The 10,183-nt window shown below is 44.4% G+C and overlaps 1 protein-coding gene across 3 annotated transcripts in view; it reads right to left on the reverse strand.

The window, feature by feature from the left end:
• LOC119842755 (zinc finger protein 883-like) overlaps window positions 1-10,183 on the reverse strand; it is a 76,876-nt gene that overhangs the window by 2,109 nt on the left and 64,584 nt on the right. For 2 of the 3 annotated variants that reach the window (XM_043496773.1, XM_038371274.2), the window contains one exon: window positions 177-293. In XM_043496773.1, the coding sequence (XP_043352708.1) occupies window positions 177-293 (117 nt within the window). The remainder of the gene's footprint in view (window positions 1-176; window positions 294-10,183) is intronic. The other variant, XM_043496774.1, reaches the window with a different exon arrangement.

Here is a 10,183-nt window from a genome sequence, read left to right on the forward strand (position 1 = left end):
CTATCTACTCTCCCTCCAAGAAAAGAGAGAGGAAAGGACCCATCCTTCCTCCACATCCTCTGAATATAGATGAAGGCAGGACTAAATGGTCAGACACATTTGATAAAAATTCATGATTGATGTTTGCCAGGAGGATACAAAATTTGGTTTCTGAATCAGTTTTGCACAATCCTCACCTGTGTGGGTGTTTCTTGGGATCTCTCTTTCCTTGTATCCATGGAGATCAGGGAGCCACAGCTCCTCTCCTTGCTCTAGCCAGGAGATGTCATCAGGTTTGAAAATCAGAAATCCTGCTTGTGGGGCAAAGAAACTTGTTCATTAAAGTCATTTAAAGTTCATTAAAGGATCTAAGCAGGAAAGCGCAGAGAGGCTCCCTGCTATCCTTTCCCCTCCCCTCCAGGGTCTGGGCTATAAACCATACAAGATCTGATCTGGAGCAAGGATTCACCACCTCTGCCTAGGAAACTGCCCTAACTTATTCCCCTGGGGAGCCTAGCAGAGTTGCTACCCTCTCTAGCTATCTGAGATACAATCTCTTTCCCATCACTCACAACTACTCTCCTGCCACACCTACCCTTCCCCAACACAAGACAGAACATGAAGATGTTGGTGCACCAACTCGACAACCTCATGAGAAGGGCTAATATTCTGGGGTGTATTAACAGGAGCGTTGTATGTAAAACAGGCAGCGGCATAGACAGCTGCAGCGGCACAGGAGCTAGCAAACAGAGATGTAAACAGGGGAGTTTGAGTGGGAGTTCTGTTGGAGGAGAAGGACTTAGGTGGGAAGGCGATGACAGATACGGAGGCAGCTGTGGGAGTGACTCCTGTAGTGAAAGACACATTGAGGATGACTGGATGTGGAAGCTGTGGTATGTACATGATCCTGGAGGGGGGACCTGGTAAGAGTTTTTTCTGCATGAAATGCCGTCTGATAGAGCTGATGGAGGAAAAGATCCGAGGTTTGGAGATGCAGGTGGAAAGTCTCGTTGAGTTTAGGAAGGGGTTTGAGCAGATGATGAAGCAAAGATATGAGGTATCTGAAGGGAAAAGCTCAGACTCACAGATGGAAGCAGGGCTGGGGAATTTTGAGGGGAGACTGGGCGAGGAAAGTGGTCAGTGGAAGCATGTGACTAAAAGGACCAGGCAGAGGAAAAGACGGGCTAGTGAAGGAGAAATAGAGCTTAGGAACAGGTTTGCAGAGTTGGAAAATGAAGAAGGGGCTCAGCAGGTACTTGTTGAAGGTGGAAGGGAAAGGAAGAAGAGAAGAGAGGATAGTCCTATAGGAAAAGCGGAAAGAGTCAAGGAGACTACACCAAATATGAGCCCCAGGAGGATACAGGATGGGTTGAGAGGATTATAAGGGAAAAATAGGAATGGAAAGAACTTGCAGCCAGAGGGAACAGGGGAGAGACTGGAGAATAGCACTGTCACCAGGAAAAGGCAGGTCTATGTGATCGGGGACTCTTTACTGAGAAGAATAGACAGGCCTGTAATCAGAGCTGATCCAGAGAATAGAAGGGTGTGCTGTCTTCCAGGTGCTAAGATACGGGATATAGACCTGAGGTTGAAAAAGATCCTAAAGGGAGCGGGAAAGAATCGCCTCATTATCCTTCATGTGGGAACAAATGATACGGCTAGATTCTCACTGGAAAGTATTAAGGGAAACTATGCTAGGCTGGGGAAGACGCGTAAGGAAATTGAGGCTCAGGTGATCTTTAGTGGGATCCTTCCTGTTCCTAGAGAAGGGCAACAAAGGTGTGACAAGATTTTGACTATCAACAGATGGCTTAGGCAGTGGTGCTATAAGGAGGGCTTTGGGATGTATGGCCACTGGGAGGCATTCACGGACAGAGGACAGTTCTCTCGGGATGGACTTCATCTGAGTAGGGAAGGAAATAGACTTCTAGGATTGAGGCTGGCACAACTGATTAAGAGAGCTTTAAACTAGGAATTAGGGGAGATGGTTGGGAGATGTCCAGGTAATCTCCACGCCAAATTTTAGCATTGAGAGGGAAGAAGACGAAGTAAGAAAGGATACAGCTGTGGGTAGGAGAATGTATATAAGGAGCGAGGGCGGTGTGGATACTAGTCTAATAGGTTATACTGGCTGTAGAATGACTGTGCCTAATAGGGTACAAAATGTGAGCGAGCCCAAACAGCAAACATTAAGATGTTTGTACACCAATGCGAGGAGCCTAGGTAACAAAATGGAGGAACTAGAGCTACTGGTGCAGGAAGTGAAACTAGATATTATAGGGATAACAGAAACATGGTGGAATAGTAGTCATGACTGGACTACAGGTATTGAAGGGTATGTGCTGTTTAGGAAAGACAGAAACAAAAGTAAAGGTGGTGGAGTAGCATTGTATATCAATGATGAGGTAGAATGTAAAGAAATAAGAAGCGATGCAATGGATAAGACAGAGTCTGTCTGGGCAAAAATTACATTGGGGAAGATAACTAGTAAAGCCTCTCCTACGATAGTGCTTGGGGTGTGCTATAGACCTCCGGGATCTAATTTGGATATGGATAGAGCCCTTTTTAATGTTTTTAATAAAGTAAATACTAATGGAAACTGCGTGCTCATGGGAGACTTTACCTTCCCAGATATAGACTGGAGGACCAGTGCTAGTAATAATAATAGGGCTCAGATTTTCCTAGATGCGATAGCTGATGGATTCCTTCATCAAGTAGTTGCTGAACCGACTAGAAGGGATGCCATTTTAGATTTAATTTTGGTGAGTAGCGAGGACCTCATAGAAAAATGGTTGTAGGGGACAATCTTGGTTCAAGTGATCATGAGCTAATTCAGTTCAAACTAAATGGAAGGATTAACAAAAATAAATCTGCAACTAGAGTTTTTGATATCAAAAGGGCTGACTTTCAAAATTAAGGAATTAGTTAGGGAAGTGGATTGGACTGAAGAACTTATGGATCTAAAGGTAGAGGAGGCCTGGGATTACTTTAAATCAAAGCTGCAGAAGCTATCGGAAGCCTGTATCCCAAGAAAGGGGAAAAAATTCATAGGCAGGAGTTGTAAACCAAGCTGGATGACCAAGCATCTTAGAGAGGTGATTAAGAAGAAGCAGAAAGCATACAGGGAGTGGAAGATGGGAGGGATCAGCAAGGAAAGCTACCTAATTGAGGTCAGAACATGTAGGGATAAAGTGAGACGGGCTAAAAGTCGAGTAGAGTTGGACCTTGCAAAGGGAATTAAAACCAATAGTAAAAGGTTCTTGACTGAGGATGGAGTGGAGGTTAAAGATAATCTAGGCATGGACCAATATCTAAAGAAATACTTTGCCTCAGTCTTCAATAAGGCTAAAGAGGATTTTAGGGATAATGGTAGCATGACAAATGGGAATGAGGATATGGAGGTAGATATTACCATATCTGAGGTAGAAGCGAAACTCAAACAGCTTAATGGGACTAAATCGGGGGGCCCAGATAATCTTCATCCAAGAATATTAAAGGAATTGGCACCTGAAATTACAAGCCCATTAGCAAGAATTTTTAATGAATCTGTAAACTCAGGAGTAGTACCGAATGATTGGAGAATTGCTAATATAGTTCCTATTTTTAAGAAAGGAAAAAAAAGTAATCCGGGTAACTACAGGCCAGTTAGTTTGACATCTGTAGTATGCAAGGTCCTGGAAAAAATTTTGAAGGAGAAATTAGTTAAGGACATTGAAGTCAATGGTAAATGGGACAAAATACAACATAGTTTTACAAAAGGTAGATCGTGCCAAACCAACCTAATCTCCTTTTTTGAAAAAGTAACAGATTTTTTAGATAAAGCAAACGCAGTGGATCTAATTTACCTAGATTTCAGTAAGGCATTTGATACCGTGCCACATGAGGAATTATTAGTTAAATTGGAGAAGATGGGGATCAATATGAACATCAAAAGGTGGATAAGGAACTGGTTAAAGGGGAGACTGCAACAGGTCCTACTGAAAGGAGAACTGTCAGGTTGGAGGGAGGATACCAGTGGAGTTCCTCAGGGATCGGTTTTGGGACCAATCTTATTTAATCTTTTTATTACTGATCTTGGCACAAAAAGTGGGAGTGTGCTAATAAAGTTTGCAGATGATACAAAGCTGGGAGGTATTGCCAATTCAGAGAAGGATCGGGATATTATACAGGAGGATTTGGATGACCTTGTAAACTGGAGTAATAGTAATAGGATGAAATTTAATAGTGAGAAGTGTAAGGTCATGCATTTAGGAATTAATAACAAGAATTTTAGTTACAAGTTGGGGACCCATCAATTAGAAGTAATGGAAGAGGAGAAGGACCTTGGAGTATTGGTTGATCATAGGATGACTATGAGCTGCCAATGTGATATGGCTGTGAAAAAAGCTAATGCGGTTTTGGGATGCATCAGGAGAGGCATTTCCAGTAGGGATAAGGAGGTTTTAGTACCATTATACAAGGCACTGGTGAGACCTCACCTAGAATACTGTGTGCAGTTCTGGTCTCCCATGTTTAAAAAGGATGAATTCAAACTGGAGCAGGTATAGAGAAGGGCTACTAGGATGATCGGAGGAATGGAAAACTTGTCTTCTGAAAGGAGACTTAAGGAGCTTGGCTTGTTTAGCCTAACTAAAAGAAGGTTGAGGGGAGATATGATTTCTCTCTATAAATATATCAGAGGGATAAATACAGGAGAGGGAGAGGAATTATTTCAGCTCAGCACCAATGTGAACACAAGAACAAATGGGTATAAACTGGCCACCAGGAAGTTTAGACTTGAAATTAGACGAAGGTTTCTAACCATCAGACGAGTGAAGTTTTGGAATAGCCTTCCAAGGGAAGCAGTGGGGGTAAAAGATCTATCTGGTTTTAAGATTCTACTTGATAAGTTTATGGAGGAGATGGTATGATGGGATAATGGGATTTTGGTAAGTAATTGATCTTTAAATATTCAGGGTAAATAGGACTAATCCCCTGAGATGGGATATTAGATGGATGGGATCTGAGTTACTACAGAAAATTCTTTCCTGGGTATCTGGTTGGTCAATCTTGCCCATATGCTCAGGGTTTAGCTGATCGTCATATTTGGGGTCAGGAAGGAATTTTCCTCCAGGGCAGATTGGAGAAGCCCTGGAGGTTTTTCGCCTTCCTCTGTAGTATGGGGCATGGGTGACTTGAGGGAGGCTTCTCTGCTCCTTGAGTCTTTAAACCATGATTTAAGGACTCAATAGCTCAGACATAGGTGAGGTTTTTTTGTAAGAGTGGGTGGGTGAGATTCTGTGGCCTGCGCTGTGCAGGAGGTCGGATTAGATGATCAGAATGGTCCCTTCTGACCTTAGTATCTATGAATCTAAGACAGAGGACATAATTGTCCTGCTCTACTCAGCACTGAGGAGGGCTCAGTATGAGTACTGTGTCCAATTCTGAGCACCACAGTCTAGGAAAGATGTGGACAAACTGGAGAGAGTCCGGAGGAGAGCAACAAAATGATAAAAGATTTAGAAAATATGAGTTATAAGGAAAGGTTAAAAAACATGTACATGTTTAGTCTTAGGGAAAAAGACTGAGGGGGGACCCACCTGATTACAGTCTTCAAATATATTAAGGGCTGATAAAAAGAGGATGGTGATGAATTGTAAGACAAGAAGTAATAGAGTTAACTTGCAGCAAGGGAGATTTAGGTCAGATACTGGGGAAAAAACTTTCTAACTAGAAGGGTAGTTTAGCTCTGGAATAGGCTTCCGAGGGAGGTTGTGCAATCCCCATTGCTGAAGGCTTTAAAAAAATGGTTGGATAAACATGTCAGGAATAATCTAGGTTTACTTGGTCCTGCCTTGCTTCTTGAGGTACCTTTCAGCCCTACATATCTATGATTCTATATTAGTTAGACTTGGAGCTCTTTCATCTGGAGACTGTGCTTTACTAGGTGTCCCCATGCAGCACCTTGCATAATGGGGCAGTGGTCCCTGACTAGTCCAATCCCTGTGCTGAGGCAGGACCAAATAAACCTACTCCATCTCTAACAGGTGTTTGTCCACCCTGTTCTTAAAAACATTCAGTGACAGGGATTCTAGAACCTGTTCTCAGTGGTAGTAGATGACAGAACAAGGAGTAATGGTCTCAAGTTGCAGTGGGGGAAGTTTAGGTTGGATATTAGGAGAAACTTTTTCACTAGGAGGATGGTGAAGCACTGAAATGGGTTACCTAGGGAGGTGGTGGAATCTCCTTCCTTAGAGGTTTTTAAGGTCAGGCTTGACAAAGCCCTGGCTGGGATGATTTAGTTGGAGATTAGGTCCTGCTTTGAGCAGGGGGTTGGACTAGATGACCTCCCGAGGTCCCTTCCAACCCTGATATTCTATGATTCTATGATCCTGCCGTGATAACTGTTCTAGTGCTTAAATATCCTTACAGTTAGAGAGTTTTTCCTAATATCCAACCTAAATCTTGTTTGCTGCACATTAAGCCGATTACTTCTTCTGCTATCTTCAGTGCACATAGAGAACAACCGATCTCCATCCTTTTTACAACACCCTGTAACATGTTTGAAGACTGTTATAAGGTCTCCCTTCAGGCCTTTTTTCTCACAACTAAATATCCCCACTTATTGTAACCTTTTCTCATAGCTCACGTTTTCTAAATCTTTTATCACTTTTGTAACTCTCCTCCACACTCTGTCCTATTTGTCCACACCTTTCTTAAAGTGTGGTGTTTAAACCTGGACACAGTATGCCATCTGAGGCCACAGCAGTGCCAAGTAGACAAAAGACAACTACCTCCTGTGTCTTACATACATCATCTCTGTTTATACACACCAGAATTATATTAATCTGTTTCACAAGTAGACAGGAGCAGCGCACGGAGCCTCATGCTTTCCCCCCTCCACCCCCACGGGGCCACAGGATTGTGCTGGCTGCTTCTGTGAGCGGTGTGGGGCCGGAGCAGGCAGGGAGCCTACCACCAACCGGGAGATGCCCGAAGTAAGTGCCACCCGGCAGAAGCCCGCACCCCAGCCCTGAGCCCCCTCCCGGAACCAGCACCCCATATCCCCTTCTGCCCCTGAACCCCCTCCCACACCCCAACCCCCTGCCCCAGCCCTAACTCCCCCCCCCCAGAGCTAGCACCCCATAACCCCTCCCACACCCCAATACTCTGCCCCAGCCTGGAGCTCCGTCCTGTACCCAAACTCCCTCCCAGAGCTTGCACCCTTCAACCCCTTCTGCATCCCAAGCCCCTGCCTCAGGCTCAGCCCAGAGCCCCCTCCCACCCTCAGAAACCCTCGGCCACAGTCCAGAGACCACACCCCTCCCAAACCCCAAACCCCTGCCCCAGACCGATGAAAGTGAGTGAAGGTGGGGAAGAGTGAGCGACGGAGGGAGGGGAGGATGGAGTGAGTGTGGCGGGGCTTTGGAGAAGGGGCAGGGCCTCGGGGAAGGCGTGGGGTAGATGCTGTGTCGCACTTAAATTCAAAAAGTGATCTTGTGCATAAAAAGGTTGGAGACCACTGATCTAGACTATATTCCCTAGATTGCATATGATAATGTCATGTGGGATTGTGTCAAATCTTTACTAAAATCAAGCTAAATCATGTCTAGTGCTACTTCCCTATGCACTAGGAGAGTAACCTTGCCAAAGAAATAAATTAGTTTTAGCTTGATTTGTACTGGACAGATCTATGCTAGCTCTTCCTTATAACCCTGCTTCCTCCAGTATCTATCCAGGTATCAAAGTTCAGTTGCCTTGTCAATAATTCTGTGGGTCCTCTTTGTTCCCCTTTTAAAAAAAGGAAGTCAGTTACACTTTCTCCAGTCCACTGGGACCTAACCTGTTCTCAAAAATAATTGCTAATGTTTTCTGAGATTGCCTCAGCTAGTTCCTTAAGTGTCCTAGGGTAAATATGGTCAGGCCCTGCCAACGTGAATACCTCTAACTTTACTAAACATTCTTCAGCTTATTCTTTCCCTATTCTAAATTGTGTTTCTTCCTCCTTCTTGTTAATACTAGTAATGTTAAGCATCTGATCATAATTAATCTTTAGTGAAAACTGAAGTAAAATAGGCATTAAAAAGCTCAGCCTCCTTGATGGTATTCATTGTTAGCTATCCTTCCCTGCTAACTAGTGGGCCTACACTTTCCTTCATCTTTTTCTTGTTCCTAACATGGTTATAGAACCTCTTCTTATTTCTTTTTATGTCCATTGCTATGTGGAACTCATTTTGTGCCACAGCCTCTCTCATTTTTTCTTCAATGTGTTTCTCCTGTTCTTTCATAATCATCCTTAGTAATTTATCCATTTTTCCACTTTTTGTTGGATTGCTTTTTGATTTTCAGGTCAGTAAAAAAGCTGCAGATTCAGCCATATTGGCCTCTTACTATTCTTCCTATCTTTCATGTGCATTGGGGGTCTTCCTTTTTGTGCTTTAAATATTCTCTCTCAGATACTGCCAGCTCTTCTTAACTCCTTCTTCCCCTTAGATATTCTTCCTCTGGGACCATACCTACTACTTCTCTAAGTTTGTTAAAGTCTGCTTTTCTGAAGTCCATGAGGCAGGCATACAGGGTCACATGCGCCCCAGATTTGCTGCTTGGCTTGGACTGAGCATGCTCACATGGACTGAGTGTGCTCAGTAATATTTGCTGAAGCTGCTGCCCTCACTCTGCCCTGCTCGCTATCGGCAGTCTCTGCACTCCTGCCTTTACTTAGATGCAGAAGATGTTCTAGCCAAACAAATCCCACCCATAATCTCCCAGGAGGTCAGTTGAGCACACCACTTAAACTCAGTGCTTGAATCCTATTTACATTAAGTTAAAGGTGTTCTTATGTTCTTGGTGAATAGGGTTGGTTTGTTTAAATGGGGCTTGGGTCCCCAGACAAGGCTGACCGGTTTCCCAACTATCATATAGACTTGCAAACAGATTCATAGATGTTGAAGCCAGAACCGAGTCTTATGATCAAGTTTGACCTCCTGTATAAAATACAGACTACAGCAGGGGTTCTCACAACAATTTTTCGGTGACCTCAGGGTGCAGCCACCAACTCTTGCTGGTGGCCGCACTGACACTTTTTCCTAAACTACCTAATTAACTTTAGAAAAAACAAATAAATATGCACATTTATAAATCCAAATAATTGTAATTTATTTATGTAGGGTTTTTTTGCAGACTCTCTGATAAAAAATAATGCTGTGAAAAGTGATATTTTTATGTTTGTTAATATCACTTTTCACAGCACATTACTCGCTAGATGGGAAGCTGTGAAAAGTGATATTAACAAATATACAAGTATAGCCTCCCAGCTAGCTAGTTAAGTCTGCTGTGAAAAATGATACCTGCATGTTTGTTAATTTCATTTTTCTCAGGAAAAATTAAGCCCTAGATGAGGGTATGGGGGGAAGGAAGCAGGGGCCAGGGGCAATGCGGGGATGGATGAGAGGCTGGGGGAGACTGCGGGGGCCCGGTGCAATGGGGAAGGGTGTTGAGCCACCCTCTGAATGGCTTAATCTGGGGGTCAGTGCCCGAAGCCCCGTGACCAGAGCCATGGCCAGAGTTGGAGCCTGGGGGTTGCGCAGCTGGATCCAAGTCAGCACCTTCTGCTATATGTCCAGAATCGCAGGTCAGCACCCAAAGCACTGTGGTTGGAGTCAGAAGCTGCACTGCCAGAGCTGGGTGTGGCATCCACTACCACATGGCTGGAGCCAGGGGTCAGCACCCAAAGCCATGCTGCTGGAGGCTGGAGCTGCCACTGGAACGTGCTGCCCAACTACCCCAGGGCTAAAGCCCAAGCTCCACCGCCTTCACTTGCTCCTCCAGTGTTGTGCCCCACCTGTCTGCAGAGGTGGTGCAGGGTGTCACATCCAGGAACAAAAGGGAGGGAGGGGTAGGTGCTGCTGCTTTGACCCCCTCCCCTCTATCACCACCCAGGAAACTGTCATGGCTGCATGAAAAGTGGCTGGTGGCAACATTTGAGAAACACTGGACTAGAGAACCTCACCCAGAGATTCCTAATCAAGCCCACATCTTGTTGTTAAGCTAGACTGTATTTCTTAGAGCGAGACATCCCTGGCTTGATTTAAAGACTCCAGGTGATGCAGAGTGCACCACAACTCTAGGTAATTTCTCCAATAGTTCACTCACCTCAACATTTGCACCTTGTGATTGGCCTGAATTTGTCAAGCTCCAGGTTCCAGCCACTGGATTTCATTCTGAC

This window comes from Dermochelys coriacea, chromosome 14, assembly GCF_009764565.3.
Source record: "Dermochelys coriacea isolate rDerCor1 chromosome 14, rDerCor1.pri.v4, whole genome shotgun sequence".
Taxonomy (NCBI): domain Eukaryota; kingdom Metazoa; phylum Chordata; order Testudines; family Dermochelyidae; genus Dermochelys; species Dermochelys coriacea.